The sequence below is a fragment of the Lepidochelys kempii genome, chromosome 13 (genome assembly GCF_965140265.1).
Source record: "Lepidochelys kempii isolate rLepKem1 chromosome 13, rLepKem1.hap2, whole genome shotgun sequence".
Classification (NCBI taxonomy): Eukaryota; Metazoa; Chordata; order Testudines; family Cheloniidae; genus Lepidochelys; species Lepidochelys kempii.
The window spans coordinates 26,116,893-26,134,400 of NC_133268.1; the positions used below are offsets into that span (position 1 = coordinate 26,116,893).

A 17,508-nucleotide genomic window follows, 5' to 3' on the forward strand; every position below is an offset into this window, starting at 1 on the left:
TTCTAATGGCTTCCTCCCCTAGGCCCAATCTTCCTCTGGCACTAGGGTAATTCCAGTGAATTCAGGGGGGTTACTTCTGCCTGAGACCAGTGGGAGAGAAGAATCAGGCCCCTTTGTTGTAGAGGAAGTCAGGTCATTAGCAGGGATCCTACATGAATCTGCCAGCAGGTTTAAACAAAGTATGAGTTAGCAAGCGAGCAGCCTCATTTCCCTCCCCCACTGCACACAGGCCTTCTCTGGTCTGCAGATGCCAATGCAGCTTAATGGCTTGGTTCAGAAGTGGACTCCCTAGAACTGAGCACAGGAGAAGTATGTAATCCTTAGTGTTTACAGAGCACTTTTCAGCAATAGAAGTCGGCGCTTTACAAAGTAGGGCAGGATCATTATCCCATTTTATATATGGGGAAACAGAGGCACAAGCCGGTGAAGTGTCTGGTCCAAGGTCATCCAGCATGGCAGTGGCAGAGTCAGGAATAGAATCCAGGACTCCTGCATGCCAGCACTGTGTTCTGTCCCCTAGGCAACACTGCCGCCCTTGGCCACACAGGCCTTGTTTAAACCCAGGTGCAGCTGGCATGGCTCAGCTATCACCATGGGCTTTGGATCTCCCCCTCCCCAACTGCTGGGGGATGCTCACAGTGAAAATGAATGAGACGGGAAAAGAACATTCCTGCAAGACACAACTTGAATTCATATTTATTTGTATGTATATGTATATAGACTTTTGTATCGCTTTAACTGGGTGGGGTTTTTTCATATACATTTCTTTTGGAAGAATACATGAAAAAAGGAAAAAATGTAAATCAGTACATTCCTCAAGTAAAGGGTCTCTGCCACAACGGGACCAAAACACCCCATGCAATGGAGAGAAGGGGAAGGGTTGTTTTTTTTTTTGAACTATTCAAAGAAGAACAAAGGAAATCAAGGTCCAAAAGTTGCCAGAGAAGCAGTGCTGTATGTGTCAGAGCTGTATAAATTAGGCTAACTCCACTCTGCTACATTTTAAAGTGCAAAGAAGCTCAGTTTATTTATCTACAGAATACAGGCAAATTATTCCCTCCCACCCCCTGGTTAAAAAATAAAAAACAATAATAAAATAAATCTAACAGATATACATTATCCACAGTCCTACAGACGCCTACACCTACTCGGTAGCACCAAGAATTTGATATGCGTGTAATTAAAATCAATCAAAACTCAAGAGCAATGATTTTGTTTGTTTGTTGGCTTGTTTTTTTTGCAGACTTCCTGTCCTTTATTAGATTTTCAGAGGACAAGCCCCTCCCCGCACTACAGGTCAAGGAGATGGGCCCCCTCCTTCAACTCCCCATCACCAGCCCCAGCTGATTTGGCATTAGACTAAGAACAATTACACACACACAGCACAGTGAGAGCAGCTGAAGTTCCTGCTGAGGAGGAGGTGGGATGGGGAGGTGAGGGATTAGTGCTGTACATGGGGCAGGGGGATAGGGCCAAACTACACAAAGGGAGGGGAGGCATGAGTCAAACACACCGCACTAGCTTTGTCTGTGCCTCTACAGGGGTGAAGTTAATGGGGGCGGGGAGAGGGGTGTCTGCACAGCTCCTGCGCCGTGAGCCTCTGGCCACGTCATCTTCCCAGGGTGAGGGGGTGGGGGCCGTGTGCAACAGTTTCAGTTTGTCCCCGCGTGCTGTGCATCTGTCTCAGTAGCCGAAGGTCTCCTGCGAGGCATAGACCATGTAGAGGAAACCGTCCTCGTCCTTCTCCTGCTCGTAGATCTCCGAGATGGGGGTGGAGACACTCACCATGCTGTGCTGGTTCACCAGCAGGAAGAAGGCCTGGGTAGGGTTCAGCTGCAGGCGGCGCCTGAGGGCGACAGACAAGGGAGGGGTGGTTAGACCAAACGAGGAATGGCAGGGAAGGCAACGGAGCAGTGACCTCCCAGGGGAGCTGGCGGGCTGGAGGCCCCCCATCTGTTCAACAAGGCCAGGCCCGGGCACTCAGCCTCCCTGGTGTGACCCAGAACTGCCCTTGTGGGAAGGGAACCTTTTCCCACTAAGCTGGGCCCATTCCAGCTTGCCCAGCCAGGGCCACCTTCTACCAAGGCTCTTGCTCAGATACATGGCGCTCCCCGTGCTTCTGGGGGAGAAGGGCTGAGCTGCTCTGGTGCTGGTGCAACCGAGGGACTCGGGACCCCTTCTGCCATGGTCCCACAAGCACCACAGCTTCTGGCAGGGCATGGGGCAGGAAGGTACCAGCTGCCCTCTCAGGCCGAGCTCTCTCCAGGTTTGAGCCATCACGCTCAGCCCCATCGCGTTCCCAGGGCTCCTGGTAATGCAGTATTTAGGGCAGCATTCACAAAGGATCCCCGAAGCCTGAGCCGGGTGCCCGGCCTCCCAGTACAACTAACGGGGAGCAACAGGGTGCCTCACCTCAGCTAGCCAATGGGAGATGCCAAATCAAGGGGGTGTCCCGCCCTGCTCTGAAAGGAACATCTCCCTTTCAGCCCAGTGGTTCAGGCACAGACCTGGCCCGTGGGAGAGGTCTGGTTCAAGTCTCCCCTCCACCGGACGGCAGGAAGGATTTGAAGCGGGATCTGCCACCTGGGCTATTGTGATGTGGACTCCCTCAATCGCTTCATGGTGGATCATGAAAAGAATTACTGGAGCAGGGGAAGTGGATCCGGGATCTCCCACTTCCCAGGTGAGGGCTCTAACCACCAGACTATTCAGTCACTCTCCTGCTCACTCTCTCTGTGGCCCCGTGTTGAAGCTGTTCCACTGCGGATACAATTCCTGGGCCAGAGAGAGCAACGCTGAGCTCGTGGTCAGAGCACTCCCTGCCCACTAAAGTGGAACTTAGGTGCCTAAGTCCTTTTGTGGTGCCAGCCCTTACTGCCTCCTGAAAGACTCTCCATCCCAGCCTGCTGCACCCTGTCCCATTGTACCCCTTCCCCTGGGCAGCTCCACGAGACTAGCAGCATCCTCACACAATGCTTATGGCCTCAGAGCTACGCTCGCTGAATGGGCTTTCCAAGCAAGGCAGCATCAAGGGATCTGAGCGCTGGAAGGGGAATCGGCAACTCCCGAGCTCCAATCCTGGCTTGGAAATCAACCCGCTCTGTGGCCTGGGGCACAGCCCTCCCTTTCTGCTCCCACCTCCGTTACCAGGGAGCCAACTCATGTGCCATCAATGCAGGGCATGCTGCAGAATAAGGCTCTCCCACCCCCATGCTGCCCTCCCAAGAACCCCTCTCTTGCCAGCCAGAAGAATGACGACTATCACACTCTGGCCTCCCAGTGCACGGCAAAGGGCAAGGAATTGGAGAGGAGGAGGTGGCTTTGCTCCTAGCTCAGCTATTGGAAGCTCAGCACAGGCACCCATAGCAGGAGGATGGGGATGGAGGGAGGAGGATGCTGGTGCTTTAGTATAGCCCAAGCCCATCACACCAGGCAGCAGACACATTGCTTCCTTTTGTAAGGAGATGGCTGCAGGGCCTCGGTTCTGAACCCCTCCCAGGCCCTAGAATCCATCCACCACTTAGTGACAGCCAGCCAGCTTGTCCATTGCTCCCTTCCCCAACATTACTAGCCAGTACCTGTTTTCCCCACCCAGCACAGCCGCCCCATCCTGCACAGGTCACACTGCCAAGGCGGGACAGGAGGGTTCATGGCACATTCACTTTGGGCTGTTTCACTTACCGGATAATTTTTACCAATTCACTCATATTGACGTGGTCGGGGACTAGAAATTTGGTCTTATCCAGCACAGGCAGCTGCTTTTCCCCCTTGTATCTTTCAATGATGACCTGGTGAGAGAAAAGGGCAGAGTCAGGCCCAACCTGCAGCTGCCAAAAGGCCACTATAACGGGTGCTACCATCTCCATGAAGGTAAGTGCCTGCATTAACCCTCTGAAAGCCGGAGAAGAGCAGCAGCTCCTCCAGCAACAAAGTTTTTCAGCAAGTTTCCCTCCCGAACGTTTTGTCCCTGAGCCCCACGGTACTGAGAATCTCCCCCCAGCGCCCCTCCACTGAATGACTTATTTTAGATCAATACCAAGAAGTGGCAACTTTACATTTGCTCTGAGAGCATGTGATGGGGCTCCCAGTTGAGTGTGCACTGGAATGAACACAACCAGCTGTCGGTTCTGCAGATGGAAGAGAGCTTAGAAATCAAAGAGATGCAGAAAAGGCACACCAGGCACAGAGCTGGACACGCCCCCCCGTTTAGAGACTTATTAGTCTCTTATCACACAATCCAGTTACAGGGAATCTGTGGCATGCCCTTCCCACTGCATACAAACCATGCAATGGACTGATGACCGTCTACCATCACGCTCAGACAAAAATCTCTCCCCTAAAGAGCACACTGCAGCCCAGGCTGGGCTGGACTGGACTGGCTCTAGGGCAACCAGCACTCGGCTCAAGGAGGATCCAGAGTTTCTGAAGAATCTGAGCTTCTGTTAGGCAAGATTTTAGCTCACAGGGCTGTGAAGGAACCCTCCCTAATGTGAAGCAATGCAGTGCTGTTTTCCTGACTCTGCAAATAGCCTGGAAAAACAGCTGCACACCAGACATTGGCTACCCTAGTTATACAAATGGGGTGTGGTTGATACTGAAAGCTACTAATGACTACATGTCACCACACAACTATTTCACTGACTGTTTTAGCAGAATACCCAGCTACTCTGGGCCTGAGGGCAGGGCCTGGGATTTAGGAAGAGATCAAGTACTACCCCGTTATTTTCTGGTCTGATCCCTGCTATCAGTTTCCTGACTCTCTGATGAGGTTACTTTGTTTTGCAAATCCCAGAGGGGCATTCCTGGCCCCTCCATGGGAGCAGAGCAAGCATCACACCTGGCAGAGCCATGGGGAACACCGGAGTTTAGCAGCCTGCAGTCAGCAGGCAGGAAGAGCACAGGTAAAATATTACAGCACGCAGCTGGAAGGGGCTTGGGGCAGACGGAAAACTGACTGAAGGCCCCAACCTGTATCGTTTCCCATGGAGCCTCACTCCCTACTGAACAGAGCAGTACCCACATCCCAATGGGGCAAAACAAGCAAACGGGCGTGGAGCAACCAAACTCTGCATTAAATATCCCACTAGAAACGCCTCCCCGGGCCAAAGTGGGGATTTTAGCTTACCCTCTATCAAGGCAGACAGTAGGATCTAGGACTAGCCACCTGTAGGGTGCCTGCCCGCTTTCAGATGACACCAGCCACAACTGCCAGGCAATGGGAAGAGAACAGAGTAGGGATGCAGTGCACAGAAGAAGAGTGGTTTGAGATGCAAGTGATCAGCGATGTTCAGAGAGCACTAAGAAATGGGCAGTGGGGAGTTGCTCTGTCCAGCACTGCATTTAGGACCAGGGCCCATGCTGCTGAAACCCTGAAGGGCGAGTCACGGTTTCTGACCCCGCAAGGGCATAATACAAGAGCGTTCCAGGCACAAAATCTCTGCAATAGTCTCCTCACTCCTTGTACAGCCATCTGGACTCTTTCCCTTCTGGCCTGGTTTCAGTATTTCCATCCGCAAACTGGAAGTGGGCCACTGGATTCCAACTAGTCAGCAAATGGCAGCACAGAGGAGAGCGTCTGAGGTGGAGAAGGCCAGGATGGAAAGCCGGAAGTAGCTTAGGCAGCCAGGAGAAGCAGGAATTTTTCCCAGTGGTCTGAGAGTAGAGTGTGTATATAAGCGACCCTTCCCTTCTACTGCCCCAGCCTAGTACCATCTCCCAAGGCCAGAAGATGCAGAGGCCACCAAGAGTCTTTGATGCCTGTTGATGTTGCAGCAATTCCCAAATCCTGCTTCAGCACAGGGGGCTGCACTGGCTGCCTTCTTGAGGTCTCCTCCCACCTTTCAGTGCTAGGACCATGCAGGGTGTTTATTAAAAAGAAGGAAAGTATTTGGAAGTTCATGCTGATATTTTCATGGATCCTCTTCCCAGCAACTAGCGTCAGGGTGTTTCCCTGTTAGTATTCATCGATTTCCCTCCACCCTGTCATGCTACAAACCTTAATTTCAGTTTAGAGAGTTATATGAAAGCTGCTTCCTCTAAAGCATCACAGACTATAGACAGAGATTTTTGAAATAAACAAACAAACAAAAAAACAGTAAAGAAAAAAGGCCAAGATTTGTTTCTTTAAAACTTCATCACTTATTCTTCCTCTTTAAAATAATTAAAGAAATCTAAAGAACCAGCTCCATTTTACTGACAGAACAGAGGTAAGAGAAGAATTTCAGTTTCCTCCCCTTCACATTGCAGCCTCAGGCCTCTGCTCCTCTCCCCACTTACAAACAGGAAGCCTCACACAGTAACCTTTTATTGTAGGTTTCAGAGTAGCAGCCGTGTTAGTCTGTATCTGCAAAAAGAAAAAGAGTACTTGTGGCACCTTAGAGACTAACCAATTTATTTGAGCATAAGCTTTCGTGAGCTACAGCTCACTTCATCGGATGCATAAAGGTGATTTGGGAACGAGAGGGGAATATTTGCATATTAGATTACATATATTATATGAAACTGAACATGCATTTCAATACCTCAATCCTCAGTATGGATTCTCACATGTTATACGTTTGTGCTAGAGGAATAAAATTGCAGAATCACAGTTGGATCCTCAAGCCCCAGTGGAGAGGCACAGTGAGAATGTGAAGGTGGGGCACATTAGGGAAAACAAAACAACAACAAAATTACAAACCAATGGGCATCTTTCCATCTAGGCACAAAAATGTTTTAGTCTCAAAATCTCTCTCTTGTAAGAATTCCAGGACTTTTGAGGAAAAAATAAATTAAAATGAGGTAGCCAGAAACACACACCAGAAAAAAAAATGTACTTAAAAATCCACAAGAATAGCAACTTCAAAATGTCTTTAAAAATAAAACCATGGAAGAAAATGAATACTGTAGAAAGAGAAACGATGAGGAAAACTGGGATCAGATACAGGATGCAAGCAAGGGGAGGGTGCTGGTGGTAAGAGGCTGTTTTGTAGTAGTAATTTTTTGCATGCATTTCAAAATAAAATCACATCACAGTATCTCAAACGAAAGCAAAAATGAAGCTGGAGATTCTTCCTTAAGTCCCCTGGGCAGATAGGAGCTGGTCATTCCCTCCTCCCCATTCATCCCCAATCCAAAGGGGAAATGAATGTGTGGCTGGATAAGTCTTTATCCCCACTTCTGAGGAAGAGAGAAAAATGAAAGGGAAGATGAGTGGCAATAAAGAGAAAGAAAGTAGCTGTTCACCCCACATGGGACTTAAACCAACAATCTCTGGCTTAGGAGGCCAATGCTTTATCCATTAGGCCACTGGGGCCACACAAAATAGTGTCAAGGAGGGCTCTGAAGAGACACTTCTGAAGCTCCTGGGGCATGCCACAGGGGGAAAGGCTAGATTTAGAGGGTGCAGGAGAACTTACTTAGGGTTGTGTCCACAGCACGGTTTTTACTTACTGCTATAAATCTCTTATGAGATGTTTATAGTCTGTGCAGTAAAAATTAGTTTTGAATTTAACTGAAGACTCTTGTTCTCCACAAAAGTTGTCATGAATGTTTAGGGGTAGATTCCTCTGGCTAATTACAAATGCAACAAACAGAACATGCTGCCTAGCAGAGATTCCTCCACAAAAACCCAACGACAGTTTTGCAGAGTGCTTGTTCATTCAGTAACCACTCCCTTTGCATGATAGGAAATTACTTCATAATAGCATGACTGAGACAGGAGTCCAAACCTATCGAGCCCTCAGGATGCAACAGACCCCGATTTTGGAAAAGTTCTCATCTAGCCCAAACTTGTAATAAAATTAATGGTGATCAAACCAAACATGCAGTGTTGGTCCCAGGATATTAGACACACAAGGTGGGGGAGGCAGTATCTTTTATTGGACCAACTTCTGTTGGTGAGAGAAATGAATTTAAGCTCCCAGGCTCGAAAGCTTAATTTTGCTAGACGCTAAAACTCATGGACTGAATAGAGACACTGGATTTATGGCTTATTACAATCATCTATAACCCACTGACATCTCCCTCCCCTTCCCCCACCACACACCCAGAGGGATGTTAACTGGCCACTTACCTTTGAGTGATCCCTTGAAATGTGTTAACTGCTTATTCTAAACTATGTGTTCCAGTTTGTATTTAGCTGCAACACTGAGTACATTTCCCAGACCTGAAGAGCTCTGTGTAGCTCGAAAGCTTGTCTCTCATCAACAGAAGTTGTTCCAATAAAAGATATTACCTCACCTATCTTGTCCCTTTAATTTTATTGTTTATTTTTTAAAACTTACTGCAAGTTACAGTCAAATGTTTAACAAAGGGGTTTTAATTATTATACAGGTTAGCTGACAACGGAGATTGCTATGCTACATATGACCCTTGTACAACACACATAACAAGAACTTTATAATTCAAATACCCTAGGCCTTAAGAAGTATGGCTGTAGCCAGTCAAGGTAACTTAAATAAATATTCCATTACCACTACAGCTCCAGACTCTCAGTTAACAATACTGATACGTTAACATTCACCTTAGAATTTCAACCACCTTAATTCTGCCCCCACCCTCCAGGATACACGCACTTTAATTCATACACTATATTCTGCTTTTGTAAAGCCACCCATTATAATAATCTGAAATAAAACATTTACAGTTATTACCCCTTGTTGCATGATCTGTGTAATCCTGCAATATGCAAGGACAGCATGGCACTAGCTCAATATGAACATCAATTCAGAAAGACTAAAGAAAGACACTAACTTGTTTCATCTTACAGAAGACTGTTTGACCCCCTCGCCATTCGTTCCTTTAGCTCATGAAGGGGGGGGATCAGCTCTCACTCCATGTTTGGGGAGCACAAGGGTCTGGTCCCTCTTTCATCATTCTTGTCATTGGGTCAGCAGTATAGGGAAACAGGCAGATAACAGCTGCACAGGGACAGAGACACACTAGTGCAGCAGAAGTGACTGTTCTCGGTCTGTTCAGAAGGATGGTTTTGGCTGAGCTTAACATGTAGTGAAGAGGGAAGCAGACAAACTCCCTGGAACCTCTGATCAAGATCCAGCAAGCTGAGAAAGGGTCTCTGCTCCCCCCTCCCACGGGCTGGGCCTCGCTGACATGCTTCCCGTGCTGTCCTTGCTGATACAGGAGAGAAAGGCACTCAGACACCCCGCTAGCAACATGTATGGTACAAAAACCTGGGGGAGTTCAAATGTAATTAGGAGCAAGAGGGGATGAAAATGGAGCAAAAAGCAGACTAGCAGGGAACACTTGCCATGAAAGAGATTTACTCAACTGGGGAATAATCCCGCAAAGGCCATCATGGAAGGAATCCCTGTCACTCAAGTCATTGCACCAGGGAATAAATCCGGGCCTGAAGTGAGAGACACGAGAAGCGAACGGGGTCTTTCCCATCCCTGACTGGTGGGATTCTAGGACTTCCTGATCATGACATGCAAGACAAGTCTCCAGGGAATTCACTATGTTCTAGATTGTCACAGCTCTGTGTAAGTCAGTGGAGCTAGGACTACTCACCCCAGCTCAGGGGTGCCCCTTAGTTTGAAGGGATTCAGACAGTAGCAACAGCTAAGGGGCTTTGTGAGGAAAGGTTACAAAGAGCAGTGTGCATCTTTCAGATAATGCCTACTGACAGCCAGCTGTAGTGTCCTACGAGGGTGCAGGGCATTACAGTCTCGAAACCAGTCAGTCAGAACGGCCGGTCGAGAGGGAGAGGATGGACTTTGGATAATCTAGAGCGGAGTCCGACTCACTTCTCCTCAGCAAGGGCCGAGAAGTCATTCAGCTGGGATTGAAGCTTCCCTCTTTTTAGCTTAACCCACAGCTTTATTGCAACTTTCCGAACACCGCTGTGCACAGGAATACTCCTGTTCACCTCACTTAACAACGCAACCCCATGCTCTGGGTGTCCCTAAGTCTCTGATTGCCAGAAACTGGGACTGGACGACGGGATAGATCACTCAGTAAATTGCCTTGATCTGTTCATTCCCTCTGAATCATCCATCACCAGTCACTGCCAGAGACAGGATACTGGGCTAGATGGACCACTGGTCTGATCCAGTATGGCCGTCCGTCCGTTCTTATCTGCCTGTGGGAGGATTATTAGTTATCTGCATTATTGTAGCATGCAAGAGTGCTGATCTGAATCAGGATCAGTGTGTTAGGCACTGTACAAACACAGAACAAAAAGACAATCCTGGCTCCAATCCCCCACACAGCACAGCCCACGCAAGCTCATCTCTATGGAAGACATGGTTGGCAGTAGAGTCTGGAACTCTCTACACTTCCGGACTTGTCTGAGCCTTTAGATCCTGGCTGGACTTTTCCAGCTGTACCATACCTGGGCAAGAGGACAGTACAGCCTCCAGATCAAGGCATTCTCTCACCCTGTGCCTGTTCGTCACGTACCCTGCTGTTACTCTAGATTGGGGTCCTGAACCTGCAGGTGCAGACAGGTGTCAGAACCACCCTGCCCATCTGAGGTTGCTAAAGGATGAGGTGGTCTTGGCCAGACCCCAGACAGATGTAGTCTGGAGTGGGAGGAGGGTGCTAGGCAGATCCCAATATGAAAAAGGTTGAGAGCCCCTGCTCCACCAACACTCAGCTGAACAGGACACATGCATGATCGTGGGATGCATTCGGGTCCCACTGGGTGCACTGCTCCCCGTTCTCACTAAAACTGGCTCATCTCAAATTCATTATGAAACTATAATACTACAAACATGCTGGTAACTTCTACCTAGCATCTTGGCCAGCCAGGCCGCCTCCAACCCTCCAGCAGGTCAACTGGAACTTCATCACCACCTTCCACTCAGACACACACTGGGTGGACTGAGCTTACATCTGAATAACAGAGATGATTTTCAGAGGCTTCCAGAGGAAGTTGCATGCCCGACTGCCCTCTGTACCTTTGAAAACATTCCCCAGATCAGTGTGTCCAAGGGAGTGAAGTTATAGGTCATGAGACAATCACTGACTATTCACCAGGCATGTCATAGGCTCTAACCTCCCACATGAGCCCTGAGACAAGTCAATTTCCACCCTCGTCACAGAGCCTCTCCATAACGGATAGAGGGGCAGAACTATGGTGCTGAACAGAATGCTGAATCTAGCAGAGGACTGCTCTATTACAAGGTCTGATGACAGCACTGACCCTTACATAAGACAGGCCTGGGGTCCCCTTGAGGTTACAAGATTTTCTGATGGGCTGATTTTCTGTGACAAACCAATAGAGAATTTAGGGAGAATCTTGGAATTGCAAAGGGGGGTGGGCTCTAAAGAATGGTCCCTTTTTTATGGCTGCTCCCTCCCTTCCTTTCCATCTGCACTTGACTTTGGCAGCCAAGTTCTTTGACTGCAGGGAAGAAGCTATTAGAAAGTGGCAGCCAAAATAAGAGGATCTGCATGTATGGATGCTGCTCTAGTTATTGTCTGGGATTCAAATAGATGCAAACAGCAGCAGATCCTGCAGGCATAGGTAATTCATATGCTAGGACTACAGACCAGAGAACAATAGCACAACTCTGCACTCTCTAGTGCCTGCATTACTTTTCTTTATGGACATGGTCCATCCATCTGGCTGTGGCTTGGTTCTCAATCATGTCCAACTGGAATGGAGTCAGACATCTCTAATTATCAGCCACTACATCCGATACAGACTGGCATCTCGATTACAATGACACCAGCCTGAGAAAGATGCCTGGCTGCTGGGGCAGCAGCTGGTTAGTGCCTCCAGCTTATGGTCTGTCGTTTTACATGACAAGCAACAACTTCTAGGGATTTTGTTTCAAGGGAGGCGACTGGAACATGCCTTACCAGCTACGGATGGAATTATAAAGCCAAAGTTTACACCCTAAAAGGACCACAAAAGAAGCATATAAAAGTGCCTCCTTCCTCCTTTTGCACGTTGCTCATCATCTTAGATTTCACGTTTCTCAGTGTCTACTCTGTATAGTGCTTAGCACAAAGCAGCCCAGATCCTGATCAAGGCATCGGGGTGTTACCTTAGAAATAATGGGAATGAAGTGCAGGTGAAAGGCCCTGAACAGAGCCCCTGAAGGGCAGAGCCCTGAGCCAACACTACAAATAACAGGTGCAGCCTCACACCTCCTCGCCCTGGTTTTGGGGGCAAGAGGGGATATTGCCATCTTCATAGAATCATAGGACTGGAAGGGACCTCGAGAGGTCATCTAGTCCAGTCCACTGCACTCATGGCAGGATCATCCATGACAGATGTTTGTCTAACCTGCTCTTAAAAATCTCCAATGAAAGAGATTCCACAACCACGCTAGGCAATTTATTCCAGTGCTTAACCCCCCCCAACAGTTAGGAAGTTTTTCCTAATGGCCAACCTAAACCTCCCTGGCTGCAATTTAAGCCTATTGCTTCTTGTCCTATCCTCAGAGGTTAAGAACAAAGATTTTTCTCCCTCCTCCTTGTAACAAACTTGAAAACTTATGTCCCCTTTCAGCCTTTTCTTTTCCAGGCTAAACAAACCCAATATTTTCATGGCCCATCCAATCCTTGGCCTCTCTGTTCTAACGGTGGTTTGTCCCAGCCCACTCTGTACTGAAGAGGGGTAAACATCCTATTTCACTCTACTCCAGTTCAGATATTGCCCTTTTCCCCCAAGTCTCTGAGCACCCCTCAGAAGCACATAAATACATTGTATGAAGACAGTGTATTATGCAGGGCATATACATCACATTCCTTTGGGAGGCAGGTTTCCTACTGTAGCCACAGACTTGCATGCTGAGCGGAATACAGCAGCTCGCTCAGAAGATATTTTAAGCCGCACAAGCCTCCCATGAACAGGCTTAGAATCTGGAGTGGCTGCCTAAAGAGCATGGACTCAGACTCAAGGGAAGAGCCTATGGAGAAAAACAATGAATTGGAGCAGAGGGAGAGTAGCTTGGCCAACTCCTTAGAAGCCATCTACTGCTCAGGCTGGACAGAAAACAAGCCTGTTGTACTCCCCCAAGGAAGTCAAAACCTCACAAAGCTCAAGTACCAGGTTCACTGCAGTGCAAAAGGACTCGGCACAAGGAATCATCAGTTAAATGGTCCCAAACACTACCTTACAATAGCGTTGATGCAGTATTATCGATACATGCCTAAATTTTCAGAGACCCCCCCCCAACATTACTGGAGCAATTTTGTATCCACAATTAAATGCAGGTGAAAAACTGGAATCAACTGGGCCCACAATCACTCCCATTTAGAAACTGGACGACATAACTGCACCTGAATCTACTTGCAAGCACAAAAAAAACATGTGCAATAGCAGAAGGGCTGAGGCCTAGTTAAAAATCAGGCTCAGTGTGAACAGGAGCTCTGTCTTACATCTGAACTGGCACTTCCCAACAAAAGCACTGCCTAATACCAAACTGGGGCAGGAGCCCAGTAGGATGGTAGCCGCTTAGAAATCGGGGATTTCCTTGGGTTTCCCATCTAAACAATGACCTTAGTATGCTTTGCTTTTGAGATGTGACAAGATCACAGCCCAGAGTGATGTGACTACAGGCATTAAAAAAAACTTGAACAATTGATGTTAAGCACCCCTCAAAAACAACAAGAGCAACTTTCAGCTTTGCTAGTCATTTCCCTGCATACTGCACTAAGAGCCACGCAGATAAAGTTGAACGGTGAACGGGCAGTACTTTGTTAAAACACATTAACGCGTCTTTGGAGTTCACTAGCCACAAGGGCTCTCTGTGCTGTTTCTGAGAAAGCAGCATGTGACCAGCTCACATTTCTCTGGGAACGGCAGGAAAGATATCCTATCCCATTAGCACCCCACACTATGCCTATAAATCAGGTACTAGAACCCAGCTGTGCACAGGGGAGCTGGAGGGAGGGGAGATGGACTCAAGTCAACCGCCACTGATTACCTTCATGCCATGACTCCATGAGACTGCAGGGAATTTACACAAGAGAATTCCACGTGGTTATATATTTGGAAGCCGGCAACCATGGCCAGTTCAGCAAGTAGCGATGGCGCTGGGGGTATGGAAAACCAGAAGGAAAGGAAAGACAGGGTAAGTGAGCAGCCTGATGTGGAAAGTATTGGAGGAGACCAGAGGAAGAAGATTCTACCCAATCAGTAGAAGTGCTGAAGTATGTTTTGGGTTGGCAGTAGAGTTTGGACAGATAAGCAGCCTGGAAGCACAGTCAGAGATGGAACTGGGGCTCAGCCATGAAGAGATGCATGGCTGTAGAGTTTTCTTATCGGAATTTGGATGGGAGCCCAAAGAAAAGCAGCTGCAAGAAATGGGTTTGGTGACTCGGGGCGGGCACTCTTCTCCACAGGTCTGTTGAGAGAGCCTTTGCGGCTGGTACCAGCTCCTGGATGAGAAAAGTTGACATGCTGACAACTTATTGCCCAGAAAGATCCCCTAGCACCTTAACTGCTAACCTCAGTGTCCCACCAAGTTTTGTTTAGGGAATTAAATTCCAGCCAGCAATTTCGATAGGACACTTCATCCACAGATTATAAAGCCAGAATGGATGGTTGCATTTGAACTGCTGTATATCATAGGCCTCCCTGAATTGATTCCAGTCTCACTAGAGCAAGGTCTTATAGCAAAAGATCCAATCTGATTTTAAAATTGCCAGAGAATCCACCACAGCCCTGTTCTAGGGGTTAATTGCCCTTTTAGGAACAGTTGTGTAGCACTGGTGCACACTGTTTAAAGGTCATTGTATTCCATACTGAAGGAGGATATACTTCAGGAGCTAGATAAGAGATTCCCAGGTCCGAAGGATGCAAAATGCTTTTGTACTCTGCATTTTCCATGCAGATCTGATAAGCAGTGATCAGACAGTTAACTGGGATTGCCAATTTAGGATTTATTTTCAGTTTACTAAGTATGCCAACTGCATTTCTGAGAATAATTCTATTGCTTTATTCATATATCCTTTACATTCACATAGTCAGAGATGGAACTTTCGTCGCGGACCTGAAGAGTCCTCTGGGGAGGAGCAAGACAGCCAACCGGCACAACATTAAGAGTGAGGGGAAAGAAAAATATTGCCTAAAGACCCTGGCTCAAGCCTCTTTTTATCAGAAGTGCCAAGGGATCTTCAGTATCTGTGCAGAGCTACATTTTAGAATGTCATTGCCCTTAACTGCGTGATTAAAATGCATTCTTTGAAACTCAGACCTGCAAACTAGGAAGTAGCGTCAATCAGACAATGCAGAGCAAGTGAAATACACACCTAAAATCCTCCCCATCTCACAGGGAAATCTCTGTGTGGAGGAGAGAAATACCTTTCCTGAAACCACTACTCCTGACAGAATTCATATGTACTACATATTTTCTGCGGGGGGAACACAGAAAAATGCAAAATAAAGCTGCCGGGGGATACATGCCTCTTCCCTGGCAGCCCAGTCAGCGCGTCTGTTCCAGTGTGCCTGGAGCAGCCTAAGACAGGCAAATCACTGTGGGGGAAAGGGGCTGGGCGTGCGTGCCTGTGGGGGAGACATTGATCACTGTCAGGGGGTGGGGCTGGCCAACAAGCGAGGGGGACTCTTGCTTGCTACTGCAGCTCGCCGGGCATGGAGGGCGGGAGGTCTATTTATTATGCACAAGAAATGCTCTGTCCCTGAGGCAGAAATGTAGCAGCCTGCCTACTAGCTAATTGATCATTCTCTGAGGCAGAAATATAGCAGCCTGCTTGCCTAGTAACGTCTGTTACTTCTTGAGAATCAAAAACACACTTAATTAAATATTAGTATCATGTTACTGAAAATTGTTTGTTTTTAAATTAAAGAAAAATTGCTTTCGTAAAATAACCCCCACATTTTGTTAACGTTGCTGTCAATGGTTAATTAATCTCATTCCAGAGGCCGAAATGTAGCAGCCTGCCTGCACAGTAACATTTTTAATGTTTCTATTGTTAGTTAACTGTTCCCATTCTCAGTCTATTCCCCCAGGAGCATAAAACCTGTAAAAGTTTTAAGGCCCCTACATTGTCAGAATGATGTAAAGCCTTAAAAATGACAGTAAGGGAATCAACTAGGAAGATTTATGTGCTTTCTCACTTTTTTTCTGTGCCAAAGTGGCACAATGGGTTAGATTAAGCTCAGGATTTGTTTTACTAACCCATTTGAAAAAAAGACTGAAGGCAAATAAAACATTTACCAAGCAGTCAATAAAATGTCAGGACAATCAGGACCAAGCACTTCCCAAAGTACCCAGCCAGGTCCAGGACAATGATTAGCAAAACTGTATGACTTATGTTTAAAAGTCTGAGCAATTTAAAATGACATTCTACTTTTTCTTTTTGGCACTGTTCTGTAATGTAATTTAAATGAAAATCCAGGATTATAACCGGAATGCAGGGTATTAGTTACCAAATGTTTGTAACTAAACTTCCATATGTTTAGGAAATGCTGAACAGTTATTGTGACTTTTTTCTGTATTGTAGTTTAAATAACTTACCAAAACAATTAAAACTGGTGTGATTATATTGCACTATTTTGACAAATAAAATTTGCAGAGTTTTTAATTTTTTGGTGCAGAATCGTCCCAGGAGTATAACCACAAATCAAACACGCTCCATCATCTCCTTCAGGTGCTGTTAAAAAGCAAAAGGAAATACCAAGGCGACTTTACCAGAGAGATCTCAGACGGGGAATTAGAGAAGGATAGCAACTATCAGATAGTGAAAATCACATCATCTTAACTACTCCAGCAAGAGGGATGTCGTTCAAAGCAGTCACGGGAAGAGGTAGGAAAATTTCCCAGGGTAGTGGATTTGATCCTCCTTGCTCATCTCAAATGCTTTTCTGGGGAAGCAGACCATTCAGTAAATAGCGCTCTCCACTTGTGACAAGGGTCTTAGCCAGATCTTGGACTGAATGTGGATGGGGGGGACCCTAGCACCCTGCCTGTTCACTCACTATGCCAAGGTTTCTTCTACAAGGGCTAAACACAACACATAGTAACCTACAAGCACTTCACTAGATAGGGTAAATCGGAACCATCTGCATGATGTGTTACCTACCTTTAGTTTTGGTTAGACCTTCAGGAGCAACGCTAATACAAACCTAACTCTCCTCTTCATAGAGAATCATATTGTTAATTCTTTCCATTAGCAAAAAGTTTTGCTGAGGCAAACGTACTTCGATTTCCTGCCATGTCAAGTAACTCCTGTCCACTTGAAACTGAGACCCTCATTTCAGCTGAAGATTTCAGTTGATAGTGTAATACAAATTACAATAACATGGGTCCCAAAGCACTCTAACTGTAGAGATGGATTTTTTCACTCAAGGCAAGAGCACAAGATTGACAATTAAGGTTTCCCAGACTCTATTCCTGGCTCTGCCACTTTGTGGCATTGGGCAAGTCACATAACCTCCCTATACATCAGTCTCACTACAACGGATAGTTACCTATTTGCAGGATGGACAAATTAGTATTTGTGAAGTGCTTTGACTTGGAGATCCTTGAGCGTAAGGTGCTATGCCTATGAGCTAAGTACCATCCCTGTATTAATAATGGGGTGAAATTGCCC

The 17,508-nt window shown here is 47.0% G+C and overlaps 1 protein-coding gene across 2 annotated transcripts in view; it reads right to left on the reverse strand.

Moving 5' to 3' along the window:
* Positions 1 to 684: 684 nt before the first annotated feature.
* MAP1LC3A (microtubule associated protein 1 light chain 3 alpha) overlaps positions 685 to 17,508 on the reverse strand; it is a 37,495-nt gene continuing 20,671 nt past the window's right edge. For both annotated transcript variants that reach the window (XM_073309873.1, XM_073309874.1), the window contains exons 3-4: positions 3,682 to 3,788; positions 685 to 1,846 (exon numbers count right to left, since the gene is read on the reverse strand). In XM_073309873.1, coding sequence (XP_073165974.1) covers positions 1,684 to 1,846; positions 3,682 to 3,788 — 270 coding nt within the window. In that variant the 3' untranslated portion in view covers positions 685 to 1,683. The remainder of the gene's footprint in view (positions 1,847 to 3,681; positions 3,789 to 17,508) is intronic.